A 16,551-nucleotide genomic window follows, 5' to 3' on the forward strand; every position below is an offset into this window, starting at 1 on the left:
GCAAACCAGTGAACCCGCTCCCCCCACCCCCAGGATGTCCCCTTGGCCCCCCCAGTGGCACCAGTGCACAGGCTCCAGCAAAAGGTGGGAGACGGGCAGGTCCGCGTGCTCGGCCCAGCAGCAGTTCCTTCCTTTGGCTGCGATGAAATGGGGTCGACGCGTCCTCGCTGCCCCCACCGACTGCCTGCCCGTAAACCTGCTTTCCTGCCTGCCCCCAGTTTCGCTGGGCAAACCCCATGATGAAGTGAGAAGCCGCCATTCTCGTGCAAAGCCTGCAGCAGCTGGAGCTTCAAGGAAAACCCTGACGTGACAAAGATTTGTGCGACGCCGATAAGCAGCTGCAGCCTTCCCGCTTGCAGATCTCCTCGCTGATAGCAGCTGTGAGCAGAAGCCCAAACCATGGAGCCTTCTCAGTTTCCCCAGGGTGGCATGGGGGGTGTAGGCAAAAGTGGCAGAGTTTCCTATTCCTTCTTCATCCCGAGGAAGAACACGGAGTGAGGGCAGACACCCAGGGCCAGACTGGAGGCTGCCTCCTCCCTCTGATGGTGGTGGGAGCCTTGGTAAGACCATGAGAACATGGAGAACATCCCTTTCCCTTAAATTGCACATGGTTTCTGAATGTTTAAAATTCCCCCCTGGGTTTCCCCCATTACAAAGCTTTCTGGTTTCTTGAACTTGCACAGTTGTCTGCCAGCCTGCCCCAGGGAGTTCTGCAGCTCGGTTATTTACTGATGCACCATCTCTTCCCCTTGTCATTGCCTCCAGGAAGGTGCCTAGTGGCTCTCCTGTCTGTATACCATCAGAAACGAGCTGGAACAAGGGAGACCAGGGCTCAGAGTGTTAGGCAAGTTGCTTTACACCCAGTGTAGGTTGTGGAAGGAGGGGCTGGTGCAATTTACTCAGAGTCTAGTGCAGGGGCTGTCTGAAAATGGTGCTAGAGCATCCTTCGTGGGGAGGAGAAGCTCACCTCTGAGCATCACCCGGCTGCGGGAAGCATCACAAGCTCTTTTGGTTTTGTGCTACTGCCAGAACAGTGTGCTGGTGATGCACCGCTGGGGCTGGGCTTGCCTTCCGGAGAGGGACAGAGACGTGCCACCAAGCTCCAAGGCAGAGAGCCCCCAGCTACAGCTCTCCCTTGCCTTCTCCAGGGGAAGAGTTGGGCTCTCCCGCGACGGCTGGCATGGGAGGAAAGGAGGAGGTGGCATGGGGCCAGGCGCTTTTGGGGCCCCAGGTCCCTTGTCAAGCCTTTCAGTACAGCCCTTTCAGAGACTGCACCAATGTCTCTACCCAGGACACCACGTGGCTGTTCGGGAGATGGAGGATTGTAGCTGCTGGGGGATGGCAGAGGCAAAGACACAGAGCACCGGTGTGGAACAGCTTTGAGTATGTCTCCTCTCTGGGATCCCAAAGCCCTGCCCCTGGCATCTCAGCTGCCACCCAACCTGTGCCCAAGGCGGGACAGAAACAGCACGGTCCACCAAAAGTCCAGCTCACTTCACCTGCTGGAGACTCTTACAGCTGGAAAGATTAGCCTTGGTTCCCCCCATGACCCAGCCTGTTGTCTTGGCTGCCAGATGTCCTAGGGTGCAACATCACCCAGGCACGAGGTCCCTGCAGAGGGGACAGTCACTGCTTTACAGGGGATGGCAGCTTTTGACCCTGGTACCTGCTGACACACGCATCCCAGCTGACAGCTGTTCCCAGGCGGATGGTGACATCGCTGAATGCCGTGTGTGAGCATCACTTTTCCCAGCCCGTTTCTAGCTGGGCTGTTTCCCTCCCTGCCGCACACTCACCCCCCCTGACCCCCCCAAGGGTGACTGTAGCTCTCGTCTTTCAAGTCTGCCAGCAACGCAGTGGCCGCAGAGCTACGACCGTGTCCCAACAGGCTGGGCACCCACTTCCACCAGCCCGACCCTCCCTCCCTTCTCCCCGGGGGCAAGGCAGGAGGAACGAGACAAGCTGGGAAATGCAGCTCTGGGTTTACTGTGGGTGGGGGAACGTGCAGCAAGGTTCAAGCAGGGACAGGGCTGTTTCTGAAGGCAGCAGGGTCTGTTGTAGCACAGGCTCTTTCTGGGGCCGGCTGGGATGATCTCTGCTTCTGCCAGAGAGGTTGGACATGGCCCTGACCTGCTGCCTGCAGCAGGCAGGGAATGGGACAGCCGGCAGCCTTGGAACGGAAAGAACGGGACCCCTGTGCCCCCGATCGGGACCCTCGGGTTCCCAAGGAGAGAGAAGGGGGTCAGGCCTTCAGTAGGGGCAGGAAGGAAACCAGCGCAGTCTCCAGTGCTGGAGCGAGTGCTGCTGCTGCTACTTCTTCAGGGTTCTTCTGATCCAGGGCAGGTAGCTGGAGATGTGGGTGTAGACCCCGGGCGGGCTGTTGTACCCGAAGGAAACGATGCCTTGTGCCACGTTCTTGCACACCAGGGGCCCCCCAGAATCTCCCTGAGGACAGGGGAGAGGTTGGGTTTAGAGACCTCTTCCCTGCGGGAACAGGTTTCACCTTGGTCCCCCCCTGCCCAGGCACTGCTAGCAGGGCTGTGGTTCTGCCCCTGCCCCACGGCTCTGCCCCTGCCCCCCGCCCAGCTGGAGGAGCCATCCAGAGCAGGTGAGCTGGGGCTCTGCCCCCAGGACTGTGCATGGACCGTGGTGTCAGGGCATCCAGAAGAGCTAGTCCACATGGGAGCTACAAATCGAACACTTGTCACCTCTCCTGGGGACCAGCCGAGCCTGTGCCAGCAGCAGCCCCTGCCACCAGAGACCCCCAGGCTGCCAGCAGCCCCTACCTGGCTGGAATCGCTGAGCTGGTGGAAGCTGCCGGCACAGACCATGCCTCTGTTGAGATGTGGATAGAAGCGGATGCATTTCCTGCGGCTGTAGATGGAGACTTTGGTTTCAAAGAGCTTGTTGGTCACCCGGTCATCATCGATCAGCCCCCAGCCAGCTATGCTGCACTTGGTGCCCGTGGGGAGGTCGCTGCTGGTCTTGGGCAGTGGAATGGTCTTGACGTAGTCATTGAGAGTGGCCTTCGCTGTCAGCTGGGAGAAGGCAAGGGGTTTGGAGAAGGCTGGGAGTGGAGTAGCCAAAGGACACCGTGCGCAGAGGTAGGGGAGGTCTAGCAGGACATAACAGCACCGCAAGCTCTGGTGAGCTGATGTGAATGGGGCATGTGGCTCCAAGCTCTGCTCACGGTTCCCTCCCGAGTGCTTCCCGTTCCTGCCTGCCTCCGGCACTCCTGGGCAGAACCAGCTGACAGTTCGCAGAAGGAGCCAACAGCAAAAAGCCACCGTGCCCAGGACTTGCTAGACCCACAGCCCCACGCTACCCTCTGCCCCCCCACCCGCAGCTGCAGGACTGCCTTGCCTTGAGCAGCATGATGTCGTTAGACACGGTCTTAGGGTCATATTCTGGGTGCCGGTGGTATCTGAGAACTCCCCGGGTCTGCTGGGTCCTTTCGGGTTCGTGGATGTTGTGAGCCCCCAGGATGACCGTGGCGTTTCTGGCCATGGCAAGAGAGGGGAGAAGAGGGAAAAACAGGTTGGGTCTGACCCATGTCCCTCCCCAGCTGCTCAGCACAGGAGGAAGAACCTACTCCAAAACCGCTCCAGGGATGGACCTCGCAGGTTAGGGGAGGAAGAAGGGGATAAAGCCCCTGGGTGAGGTACTCACCCCTTGCAGTGCGCGGCCGTCATCACCCAGTCGGGGGCCACCAGGAAGCCTCCGCAGGCTGACATCCCTAGCTTCAGGTATGCCATGTAAGGGTGGGAGTGGGGCTGAGCCTCGTGGCCCCCCACGATCTCACCCCGTAGAGCACCTAAAAGACACCCCACCGCAAGATGAGCCGCTGGCTGCTGAGGTCAGAGCCCACACCAGCCGCCTTGCTCACGGCATCCTCCCAGCTTACCGGTGTTGGCCCACGGGCAGGAAAGCAGGAGCAGCAGGGCCAGCAGTGCCAGCAGTGCCAGGGGTTGGGGCTGGAGCTGGCACATCTCTTCCCACAGCTGGACACTCCTTCCAAGACGTGTGGGAGTCTGTCTCCTAGTGCCCAAGGGCTGGTTTTATACCCTGGGACCAGCTGTACCCAGCAGCCAGGAAACCATGTGTGATGGCCTGATTGTGCTAATCTGGGCCAGCGCAGCATCCCTGCAAATCTATCTGCATCTCTGCTGCCCAGGCCTGCTCACACGCCCCACGTGCCCTGAGGCTGTGATTGAGGAATGATAGAGGGGGACAGAAGGGCCAGGGCAGAGGGACTGTGACGTGCCATGGTCCCAAAGCCTCAGGGCTGCTGCCCAGGAGAGGTGTCCTAGGGGATTTTTGAGATGTGATTCAGCATTTCTCTGGCAGTTTAGCTGCAGGAAAAATCACGTTCGCTGCTTCAAAGTGTGGTGTCTTCAAGGTCCAGCAATCAGGCTGCCTCATGCCGTACTTTCAGGAGCTCGTGCCGCTTGCTCCTGGGGGCGGTCGGGTCACTTCACACTTTCTTGGCAAGCACGATGACTGCAGATGCTCCTTTCCCTCGAGGGTTTGCCCTCTGCAGCTGGTCTGGCCACTGATACATCTGTTCAAATGACACCAGGGGAAGTCTTCTGGCTTCCCTGAGCCTACCCATCACCGAGCCTACCCATCACCGAGCCTACCCATCACTGAGGGTACCCATCACCGAGCCTACCCATCACCGAGCCTACCCATCACTGAGCCTACCCATCACCGAGCCTACCCATCACTGAACGTACCCATCACCGAGCCTACCCTGCTCTGGATTCTCTGCTCTCTCTCCCTTCCCTGACCTGAAACTGCCTGCAAACCACCCCGCAATTGCTGTCTTCACCTTGCCCCTAGCAAAGTGGGATTTGCTTAAATACTAAACTGAGCACCCATCCTGCTGCATTTGTCCCTTCCTGGCCTTGTGGTGACCCTGTTTCAAAGAGATGACCAAATCTTTGTGGCAAGGGCATGCACCTGGGGCTTAGGACCCTATTCCTGGCTCTCACGCTGCCTTAGCTGGTGGCTGTCCCCACTTCCCTTCCAGCTTTGGGTCTCCGATTGCCTCGGTAGGTCCTGCACCGGCAGCCGAGACCGTCCTTGGTGTGAAAAGCCACCCGACTCTCAGGCTGCAAGCTCAGAGGGAGCTGTGCCGTACAGCCCTGTGTTGTTCAAAGTTGTTTTTCCTGCTTGCACTTCCCAGCCCTTACCCACCTTCCTTTTCCCCACTGCCAGGCTGTCCCAGTTTGCTCCCTGGGGCTTGTCTGGGCAGTTGGACGCCCACAGCAAAGCATCCATCTGTCAGGGTTAATGCTGTGCCAAGTGGCTCTGCTCTGCTCAGAAGGGCTTGCACGCTGCAGACGGGAAGGACATCTTTTCCACACTCACGGGCTTTCAACAGCTTTTAACTCTGCTCCAGCGCAAGAGCACCCCAGGGGCTGGGGACAGCAGAGAGGGGACACAGGTGAGGTGGCAGGGTGCCATGCCGGAGCCATGAGCCTCTCTGCTGCCCGAAGGACAAAAGCTGCCACGCCAGCACAGCCGGGTTCTGCGCTCCTCCTGCACCCAGCCTCATCCTTCCTTCTGTGAGCGTTGGTCAGGATGAAACCTTCCCTCAGATGCTTTCCAGAAGTTTCCTCTGAGCCTCAAGTCCAGCCCTTTCCCTTGCTTTGCCACATCAGCACCAAAGTCTGGCCGAGGGGCAAACCAGCAGCACTGCCTGGCCACAGTCACTGCTCATCCCCAGAGGTTGTGCTTGTGTGACAAGAGGGACAGAGCCCAAAAGCCTGGAAGTGCCACTGGCTTGTGCGAGCAGCAGGTCCCTGGCCAGCATGCCAGTTGCTAAAGCTGGGGCAGTCAGCAGAGCTCTCCTCTCCTCTCCTGCCCCATGAAGCTGTGGGCAAAGCAGCTACCCCAAACCATCTTCCTTTACTGTGAACAATTTGCTGGTGAAAGGATGGGGAGAGGTGGGGAGGGAAGGGTTGATGCCGCCTTTTAAGCCCTGCAGTACTTTGAGTCTGGTTCCCCTGGGCAGGAATCCTCCCAGAAGCTCCGGCTGAGGTCACTGCAGCTTCTCTGCAGGCATTTTGTTTAAATAAGCTAACTGGGGCTTGTAACTGTGGCCAGGATGGTGAGAAAAAACCGCAGACAAAAGCAATAGAGCAATTAGTACTCTGAGGCTTCAACGCTGTTCCCTTCCTCACCCGCTCCCCTCAAATCCCCGAATCCTTGGTCCTGCTTTGGGAGATTTTTCGAACCAAAGACCCTGTCTGCGTGCCCGTTCCCTGGGACACTTTTCTGCCAAAACTCTTTGGGGGCCTGCACAGCACTTGAAGAAAATGAAGCTTGCTTTAATCTGAAATCGCCGCCTCTGGAGCAGTCTTTGCTTCCCAGCCCTGGTGCAGCTCTGTGGGAAGTTTACACTCAGTGTAAAAAGGGGATCAGGAGGAAAACCTGTCCTAAACCACCCTTTGGTACCAGTGATGGTCCTGCTTGGTGGCAGATGTGCTCTGCTGCCGCTGCCTCTGCCCGCAGTGTGCCCGGCAAGCTGGTCCTGGGTTGATTTTGCCATCTCGGGGAAGTCACCCACTGGCACCCTGCTCACAGGTCAGGGTGGCACCTTCCTCCCCTGTTTGCTGGGGGCAGCTCTCGTTGTTTCCAGCCAGGGCTTGAAGCTAGGAAAGTCTGGGCAAGCTGGGGGCACATGGGCAAGTAGCCCAGGAGGGCACTGGGGAGACAGCGGGGCTGATCTGCCAGTCAGCTGGGAGGAGGGTGTTTGAGGGCGAGCTGTAGTATGAGAATGGAAAAGCCCCAGAACAGTTCCTGGAAATAAAATCAGAGTATGTGTGTAGGTAAAAACAAACAAACAGATAAATATCATTCTCTCGCTGCCCAGAGCGGTCTCCAGCGCATCAGCAGAGCCACTGGGCTGCACTAAATCAGGCAGGGAGGTCTGGGACCATGGGCTGTCCTGCATCCTAGTCCTTGGGCATCAGGGCTTTTGTTTGATTAAAAACTTACTCAAATACAGGGTTGCCACTGTGCTCTGATCCCTGGTTTCTCTCTGTGAGCAGCAGCTCTCTCCGTGAGTCTGTACCCTGCAGTAACCTGGTGCAAAGGTGTTGCTTTCTCCTTGATCCTGGGTGGTGCTGAGCTGAAGCCCCGAGCTCGGATGCTCAGGGTTTTTGGGTTTTTGGGTTTACCTGCTGCTCCGTGACGTGGCTCAGCAGTACCAGGGGTGGGTCGGGTCGTGCTGCTGACAATAGAAACCAGACAGCAGTTCTCTGCCCCAAACTGCTTCGTATTCTTATGTATAAGGGGAAAACAAACCCAGCAGGTGGAGGAGGTGATGCACAGGATGGTAAGCAGCCCAGTCTGAGATAAATTTATGCTCTCCAGACACGATGGTAGCACTAGTCCTGCTGCCAGTAAACACATCGCCCCTACCCCAGCCAGGCAGCACTAACCACAGGAGGATGCTCGTCGTTCCTCTGCAGGGCTCAGGCTGGGTTTCAAACCAGCCCGATTTCCTCTGTGTGGTGCTGGCACCACCACACCCCTGCCAGCTCCCCCGTCTGCCTGCACCCCCCGCCGCCGCGTCTGCTGAGCCCTCCCTGGCCCGTGCCCTGGAGGAGGACTGGTTCCCCCCTGCCATCCCCACCAGAACTTGGGAAGAAAGAGCTCTCAGCTGTGAGGCTGTGGGGACGAGTCTGGCATGGAGCTGGGTCCAGCCCCAGATGGTGCAAAGCCGCATCAATGAGCTCACATAGGGGGTGTTATGGGTCCTGCACAGGGGACCCCAGGCCAGAGGCTCCAGCCAGCTCTCTGGAGCAGCATCACGGCCCTGGTGATGCCACGCTGACCATGGCTGGCCATGCCATGCTGAGTGGGGGTGGCAGGGGTATCGTGCAGCTCCTTCCCTGCTGGGGACAGGTCTGCTCACCAGAGACATGGTCCCAAGGCAGAAGATGCTAGGGGAAAGCTGAGCTTGTCCCAGGCACCAGTGCTGGGCATGGCGTGTGGAGACCAGGGACTGAACTGGTCCAGCTTTACTAGCCCCGCGGAGCTACCCAGGCCAAACTCCAGACAGAGGGAAGGAGGGATTCCTTCCTTGGCAATTGCCGGTGGCTCTTAGGAGCCGCACAAAACGCCACGCTCGAAAGACGAAGCAAGACTCAAGAGTTTGCATTTGTGGCGTGCTCACTCCGGAGGGGTGCTGAGGGAGGAACGCCTCCAGAGCTCCTGTCCTACAGGTGCTGAGCGCGGGCAGTGCCCGGTGCCTTTCGCTGCACATCAGCCTAAAGGTCAAAATCTCAAACTTGTCGCAAAGGAGGGAAAGGTGTGACACCATGGGAGACAGGGTCTGGGCTGGCCCACTGGTGATGTGTTTGATATTATCTGTGGGGCTTTTTTGGGGGGGACACAAGGCATTTTATAAAGCTGTTTGCTTTCTGTTTAATGTTTTTGCATTGAGGAAATGCGAGTTTCCAAAGAAAAGCCACTTGAAGAAAAAAAAAATAACAAAACATTGCCATTTAAGGTCATTAATGTGGTCTAAAGGAGACGATAGTGAGACTCTCTTCTTGTTTTTCTTCAAATCCAGAGATGCACTGCCAACTTCCTAGAGACCCACCACCACCACCGCTCCATTTCAATGAACTGACTACCCAGGCACACCAACTGTGCCTGGGACAATCCTCTGAGCACTGCGAAAGGCCAGGTCCCCAGGCTCTGGTGTCAGCCAGCGGGGTTTTGCTGGCTCTTCCCAGCTCCTCTGGGGCCAGAAGCATCCTACCACGCTGGGGATCAGGATGTCCCACTGGACAGATGCCTGCTTGCTGCTCCGCAGTGGGAGAGACCAAAGCTAGCAAATGCAACCAAGGAACGACCAGGAGCGATCAGTCATTTTTAAACCAGCACAACTCCACCCTTCCTGGAGCAGAAAAACACCTGTGGGCGAAAGGATGCTTTGGCTGATGCTGGGGCCACACAGCTGGGGCAGGATGGGTGGGTGCAGGGGTGGGGAAGGAGTCTTGCAGGGCAGAGATGGGGATGCCAGCTGCCCAGGAGCCAGCCTGCGGGTTGCCTGGCCAGGCTCACCAGAGCTCTCCACAGAGCTTCACCCAGGGACTTTTTTTTAATCAGAATGTCTGAAAATATAAGTATTAATCAGGACTGTGCAGCAGCACAGCAGGAAAACCTCAACAGAAAGCATTGATATTTTATCTCGCATTTGTAGCTTGCTGTCTTTCCCCTGCAGCTGCTTGTGGCCCCCCACCGTCTGGAGCTGGGTGCTCCGCCAGGAGCGGGTAGTCCCGAGGCAGGAGTGACTGGCCGTGCCAGCGGCTGCCTCTGCCCTGCTCCTCTCTGGGCACCCCCTGCTGCAGCCGAACCCTTCCCCCTGGGGCCAAGGTGCTTTTGCCTTCCTGGAGGAGGGTTCCAGGGCTTCTGCTGCTAAGGCGCCTCATCCCAGCACCTGAGGACACCTGCGATGGGCACGGCTCTGGCAGAGGGTTCAGGGGGTGCAGCTCCCCTGGTCCACCCAAGCCCAGCAGCCATCAGTGATGATGCAGCTTCAAGCAGATTGTGGTCTTGATCTGAAGGAAAGAGATGAGAAACGTTGCAGGATGGGGTGTCCCTCCCCTACCCCCCTTCATTTCAAAGAAAGTACATCTGAACTGAAACGACAGCAAAGGAGAAGTACCAAGATAAAGCTCAGCCTGAGTTTGAGCAGATAGCAATGGGGAGCTGCTGCAGAACAACAGGAACTTCTCGTGTGGGCTGAGGGGGAGCCCTGCTTGCCCCCCGCCACCGAGCTGGGGACCCCCTGCCTGGGCTCTGGGGTGACACGGGGCTGCCAGCCAGAGTCCCCCTGGCTGCGGGCACAGCCGTGAGATGGGAGCAGGGTTTGAGGTGTACGGTTGCCACGTGGCGGGGAGCTCAGCAGGGTGCTGGGGGCAGAGGGGAGAGGGTGCTGGAAGGGCAGCAGCATGGCTTGGGACACAGACACAGCTCAGGCAGCTTCCCAGAGCCGAGCCCCCCCCCGCAATGTCCTGCAGCGGGCCTCAGAGGTACCCCCCAGTCCTCTCCGCTATGGAAAGGCCAAACACGCAGGGTGCTAGGACAGAGCAAGGAACAAGGTTTTGTCTCACTGGAGCAGCTCTTGGTGAAATAATCAGGCCTGCCTTTCAGGTAGCACCTGATGTGCTTGTGGAACGGGCTTTAGGAAGAGCCTCTGATATTTTACTGGTCCCCCATGGGTGAGCGTGTTGAGCTGGCCCAGTTGCTCATCGGCCTCAAGCCCTCCTGCCGCGCAGCCTCTGCAGATCTCCCTGACAAAGAGCTCGTCCCTCTCACCTCTGTCTTTCCTGACACTACTCACATGCTGCCAGCTATTGGAGAAACCACTTAGGGCCCCTGACAAGGCAAGTTTCTTCAACCTCTGATCTTTTCGGGACACCCCACCAGCTCTGAGTAGACACATCAGCTGGAGGCTCATCCCAAAGCAAGGATAACACAGGGGTGATGTGCAAGAATCGCGTTGACTTTTGATTCCAGTGCTCTGCCAGGAGCATCTGCCCAGCCCACTTGGGTGTGCGCTCTCTGTGCTGAATGTGCAGCCTTGCACTCATCTCCAGGCTGAGCTGCACTCACGGCCCAGCCTTCCTGCTGATTTCTACTCCTTCAGTCTTGGGGTCATCTGCTGACTTTATCAGCATGAGCGTCTTTCCACTCTGCTGATAGAAAAGCTCAAACCGCCACCCGAAAAGGGGTGAATGGGGAGGATGGAGCCCTCAGCTTGTGATGAGAACCACTCTGGCTTGCACGTGGCTTCCTGCAGCTGGAACTTCCTTGGCATTTTTCACTTGCCTGTGCTGCCATCCAGCCTGGGTTCTCTCCACTCATCAAGCAGGGGATGGACTCCCAGCACAGCTCCCTGCTTGCTGCGCTGACAGAAGAAATCACAGCTCTTTGCTCTCAACCTGGTGACTTCTCCATGCCTTTGTGCCAGCCTGGAGCGAGCACACAGGTGAAAGCAGAAAGCAGGGCACAGCTTCTGCTCTGATCCTGAGTTAAAAGGTGCTCTGTCTTTCTTCTCTCTGGGCCTCTTTGCAAGCTGTTTTGGGTGGGGTCCATCCTGCATAGAAATGTGGTTGATGTTGTAACTTCCCTTTTTCCACGTTGGTAGGTAGAAGTCTCACTTGTTTTGCACAAGGAGCCCTCCCCACTACCTACTGTGTGCTTGGCCACAGACGAGCAGTGGGAGAGCACTGGTGGCTGCCAAACGCCCTCCAGCAGCAGGAGCCTCGGACCACTCGTGACAGGTGAGTCAGAAACCAAATTCCACAGTGGTGGGTGGGAATGGCACCTTGCAAGACTTTCTCCCCAGTCGTTTTGCAGACACAGGGTATTCCCCTGTCAATGACAGATGTGAACATTGCAATTGCATTAGGATTCCCAGTGTCTGGCCCCGGTGCAGCCCCTTGCGCTTTCTGCAATGCCAGGCGAGAGGCAGAAGCTTCGTTCCTCTGTTTCCCTGTCTGTGACCTAGACGCTGGGAAGGTCCTGAGCGGTCCCTGGCAGGGGCGGGGAGAGCTGTAGGTGGAGGGGCACGTGCAGGGCTCTGACCAGCTGGTTTCCTTCAAACTGGGTAGAGCTGAGCCCCAGATTCCAGTGCTTGCTGCCTTCACCTGCGCGCTCGCTCCAGGCTGGCACAAAGGCATGGAGAGGTCGCCAGGTTGAGAGCAAAGAGCTGTGATTTCTTCTGTCAGCGCGGCAAGCAGGGAGCTGTGCTGGGAGTCCATCCCCTGCATGATGAGTGGAGAGATCCCAGGCTGGATGGCAGCACAGGCAAGTGAAAAATGCCAAGGAAGATCCAGCCCCCAGGGTGCCTGGACGTGCTGCATGGACAGGGCAGGGCTTGAATGGATGTGTCCTGAGAGCCTGGCAGGAGCTGGGCCCAGAGGGGCGACAGCATGGAATTTCCTCCTGGAGAAGGATGTATTTGGGCACAGGTAGTGCGCAGGGCAGCTGATGAAGAGGCAGTTGCTCTCTGCCAGGCTCAGGGGTGAATTTCACACCACAAAAGGCCAAGCACTTCAGTGGCTCAGGCTGTCTGGGTGCTCCTGACTAGCGCTTGGCTTTGTCCAGCCCAACAAACCCTACCCATCAAGGTGGGAGATGTTACCCCATTCGACTCAGGCTGCCCTGACTCAAAGGGGGGCCTGACATTATTTCATTCATGTCCCACCTTCACAACCACAAGAAAGTTGAGAATAGCCAAGCCCCTTACTGAGAAATGCTGACAGCTGCTAGAAACGATGTCAATGCTCTAGCTCACAACAGGAAACTTTAGTAAACAACAGGAAGCCCATGCTCATATGTGGACTTACAAAACGCCTCACCCTCCTCTACCCTTGCTCTTTCAGTGCCGTAGGGCTGGCAGACACGGCTCTAACTCTCATCTCCACACTGGGTGGAGCTGCTCCAGTGGAGCACACACACAGCTGCTCCAGCCCTCAAACAGAGGGTCTGCTCTGCTCCAACCCCCACCTCAACCCTTGGCTGCTGACCTAGGCTCAGAAGATGGATGGTCCAGACCTGAGCTGGCTGGTGAATCGCTCCCTTCCACTGGGCTCTGCTCAATACCCTGAGCTCAGACTCGACCTGCTCGACAGGAAACTTTCCTGCCTGCAGCTGGCTGCCATGAGGAATACGAACATCATCCTGCAGCACTACAACTTCACAGGCAAGCTGACCAACCGGCAGTCTGGGGATGAAGGCATGGGTCTTATCCGCACAACCTTTGCCATCATCAGCTGCGTCATCATCCTGGAGAACCTGCTTGTGCTGCTGGCCATCTTGCGGTGTCTGCGAGCCCGCCGCTGGGTCTACTCCTGCATTGCCAGCATCACTGTGAGCGACCTGCTCGCAGGAATTGCCTACCTTTCTAATCTCTGCCTCTCGGGCAAGAAGACCTTCCAGCTTTCACCTCAGCTCTGGTTCCTGCGGGAAGGCATCCTCTTTATTGCACTGGCTGCCTCCACCTTCAGCTTGCTTGTGACTGCCATCGAGCGCTACAGTGCCATGGTAAGGCCGATTGCTGAGAATGAAGCCAGCAAGACGCTGCGCTTGCGCAGCTTGATCGTCTCCTGTTGGCTGCTGGCCTTCGTCATTGGACTGCTTCCACTGCTGGGCTGGAACTGCTTGTGTGACTTCAATGCCTGCTCTGTCCTCCTTCCTCTCTACTCCAAGAACTACATCCTCTTCTCTGTAGTCATGTTCAGCATCATCCTCCTGGGGATCATCGGCCTCTACATCTCCATCTTCCAGCTGGTCCAGGCCAGTTCTAAGCAAACCACATCTCGGCACAGCCGCAAACGGTCCCTGCGCTTGCTCAAGACTGTGTTGATGATCCTGGGTGCCTTCATCATCTGCTGGAGCCCCCTCTTTGTCCTGTTGCTCTTTGATGTCTTCTGTGAGACTCAGACCTGCAAGCACCTCCACAGCTTGGACTGGACCTTGGCTCTGGCCATGGTTAACTCAGGTGTTAACCCCATCATTTACTCCCTCCGGAGCGTGGAGGTGCGCCGTGCCGTGGGAAGCCTGCTGTGCTGCTGCTGTGTCAGGGTCGGGCTTTGCAAGCCTGGGAACTGCTTGGTCATCACAGACATCAACTCCGGCTCATCCACCGAGAGCTCACTGCACTACCGGGAGAGCTTCCGCAGCTCTGCAGTGCTGAACAGCCGGCCCAGAGCACCACTCTCCAGCAACTCCAGCATGATGAGCAATCTTCCCAGCTTCTGAGAGGCCATGGGGAGAGCAAGAGATGCCAGACAGACCACCAGGACCTCATGCTGCTGGTCCTGGCCTGGCAAAACTGTAGCCCACATGCAGCTCAAGCTGACCAGGCGCAGTCCCACCCTAGTTGTCAACCGTGGCCAGGCTCTCCAGTCCCTTCAGACTGGGATGTTGCTTCAGCACAGGGACAGACATTGCTCCTAGGGTGGGAGTGAAGGATACGAGCACACGATGGGACTGATGCTCTGCTGAGACAACTGCTGTGCCTGGGTTATATGTGGTCCCTGCTCTGTGTGTGCATGTATATAGATGCTGTACCTGCCTAGATGAGGGTATTGTGTCCCAGGGCACAGTGACAAACAGGGTAGATATCCCCAGCCAGACCGCCCCTCAAACCCTTGGAATCAGGCTGGGCTGGCAGTGCTGCCACTGCATGTCATGCAGGGCTAGAGGCTGTCCTTGAGTCTTCTCCTGCAGCTGCAGCCTTCTGGAACTGCTGCGATGGGCACAGCTGGTGGGAAAAGATGCAGGCTTGATGTCTTGCCAGGGAGTCAAGAACAACTGGGTTTGCAAGTACAAGTGTGTGCAGCTGTGGGGCAACTCAGAGGCCCCTGGCCAGGAACTGAGTGCCCCCCTTAGTGCAGCACAAACCAGCCGCAGGAAGGCAGAAGGCTGCAGCAACAGCCCAACCCCTCACTGGAGCACAGAAGCTGGGCACCGTGCCTGGGCAAATGCTGTGACAGTGCTTACAGCCTGGCAGCAAGAAGTAAGAGCACTGCTGTGCTTCAGGGCATGGGGCTGCACCTGCAGTGACAGCCCTAGCACCACCACGGGCAGAAGGAGGGACCCACAGTGACCGCAGAGGCTGGTGCCACCCTGCACGGCAGAGCTACCTGCTCCCATCTGGCTGAACCCCGCAGGTAACGTGCCTGTACAGCAGAGGGTTCACAGCGCTGGGGCCTGTCAGAGAGGTGGGTCACGCTCCAGCAAATCTGCCCTGTTCTAAGGTCCCCACACAGGGGGTGACACCCAATGTGGTGGGCACTGAAAGGCTGAGCAGCAGCCTGTAGATGGCTTTGCATTCTATTGTCTCTGGTGGGGTTTGGCTCACACCTGAACAGATGCAGCAGAAATTTTTTGTTTCCTCTTCCTCTTTGGGACAAAAAGGGTGAATCCTTCCAGAAACCTTCCCCAAAACACTGTTTGCAACAGAACAGATTTGCAAGAATCACTTAAATGGTCTGGAACAGTCAGCACCTGGAGGCAGGAGCAGGGTGGAGCCTGCCCCAAGCCCTTCTGAAGTTCAGCACAGCTGAGGAACAGGAGCAGAATGGAGGTCTGATCCTAAGGTCTGAAAGAAAGGTCTGGTCCTAGCATATGCTCTAAGTGCTACCACATCTGAAGAAGAGGGTTGCCTGTGCTCAGCCAGGGAAATGTTCTGAGGGTCTCCACCTCCGTGTGAGCTGCACAGCATCAACAGCCCAGAAGGTACCCGAGGACCCCCGGAGCCCTGGGCTCACAGCACTCATACAGATTCTCTCTGCTGCCCCAGGGCTGAGCACTGCTGCCCTGACCTCTCCAAATGCCATCATGCCTTCTTTCCCCTGAGCTTGCAGGCCAGTAACTGCCTGGCTGCAGCCTCTGGCCCTGTTAGTTTGCTGTCTGTTTTCTGTGAAGTAGTGGAGAGATCCCAAGTTGCTGCAACTTCACAGGCAGGAAGCTTAAGAGGCTGCCAAGTTGTGCTTGGACGCAGCTGGCAGCAGAAATGGATGTTTCTATGGGCAGGCAGATAGATGTGCTGCCTGAGGTTGGTGGGGGGACCCCCCCCCGGGGCAAGGCTGGCTGGGGACAGTGAGGGCTTTTGCAGGGCTTGGAGACCTTTGCACCAGGGCCGGGGCCATGACAGAGGCCAGGCTGCACCAGCAGCTCCCAAGGACCCAACAGAAAATGCAGGATGCCTGCTGTCACAGGGAAGGGGAGGCGGGGGGCACGGTGACACCCACATGCCAGGCCTGCAGGCTGCAGAAGCTCATCAGGGCCAGGCTTCAGCCCTGCTACCGAGAGGACTGTTCTGTCCTCACCACAGCCCCGTTGCTGCCTGGCTCTGAGACCCAGTGGGGCTCACGGGGCACTGCCAGCTCGGGCCTCAGAGTCCTGCTCTTCCATTGCCCAACCACGGGAAAAATCGCAGCAGCACCCGAGTGCCTCCTCTCACCACCCAAGGAGGCCAAAGCCACCGTGGCAGCGGGGAGAAGCTCCCACTGACAGAACCTGCTGGTGCGGCCGCTCCGCCGGAGGCGCTGAGCTCCTGGCCCATTTGTTTTGCAATAAACCCAGGCGATACGGGAGCCGCCGGCTCATGTGGTACGATTTGATCTTCTTGGCTGGTGGGTCCCACGCTCTGCTGCCACCCAGGGACAGGCCGCCCGGGTCCTGGCCACTGCCTGCCCCCTACCCGGGCGGCCTGCACACACTCCCTGCAAGCCCAGGGCAGCGGGAGCCCCACGCTCCGCCTCGGCCCGGGGAGGTGCTGTGCTCTGCCTTGCACACGCACCGGCACCAGGCATCTCCGCCGCCTGGGCCACATGTGTGAGGTGGCTCCGCCGGGCCCCATCCGCAGTGCCCGGGCACAGGAAGGCCGCCGGCTCGACGGGTGCGGCACAGGCCCGGCCCGGCAGCAGCAGCCGGGCGGCGCAGCGCCCCCAGCAGGCCAGGCCGCGACTACAGCTCCCAGCGCCCCTTGCGGCAGCGTCCGCACTACAGCTC

The 16,551-nt window shown here is 58.0% G+C and overlaps 2 protein-coding genes across 2 annotated transcripts; one reads left to right on the forward strand and one right to left on the reverse strand.

The window, feature by feature from the left end:
* Nucleotides 1–1,963: 1,963 nt before the first annotated feature.
* Nucleotides 1,964–4,018, reverse strand: LOC119146620 (cathepsin G-like). The gene is made up of 5 exons (XM_037384582.1): nucleotides 3,905–4,018; nucleotides 3,670–3,814; nucleotides 3,364–3,499; nucleotides 2,787–3,038; nucleotides 1,964–2,445 (listed from the first exon to the last, which is right to left on the reverse strand). Exons 1-5 carry the CDS (start codon nucleotides 3,987–3,989, stop codon nucleotides 2,311–2,313), a joined length of 753 nt encoding a protein of 250 aa, XP_037240479.1. The 5' UTR covers nucleotides 3,990–4,018; the 3' UTR covers nucleotides 1,964–2,310.
* A 7,163-nt stretch (nucleotides 4,019–11,181) lies between these two features.
* On the forward strand, nucleotides 11,182–16,246 carry S1PR4 (sphingosine-1-phosphate receptor 4). The gene is made up of 2 exons (XM_037384529.1): nucleotides 11,182–11,309; nucleotides 12,414–16,246. The coding sequence occupies exon 2, from the start codon at nucleotides 12,571–12,573 to the stop codon at nucleotides 13,789–13,791; it is 1,221 nt and encodes a 406-aa protein (XP_037240426.1). The 5' UTR covers nucleotides 11,182–11,309; nucleotides 12,414–12,570; the 3' UTR covers nucleotides 13,792–16,246.
* The last annotated feature ends 305 nt before the right edge of the window (nucleotides 16,247–16,551 follow it).

This window comes from Falco rusticolus, chromosome 4 (genome assembly GCF_015220075.1).
Source record: "Falco rusticolus isolate bFalRus1 chromosome 4, bFalRus1.pri, whole genome shotgun sequence".
Taxonomy (NCBI): Eukaryota; Metazoa; Chordata; class Aves; order Falconiformes; family Falconidae; genus Falco; species Falco rusticolus.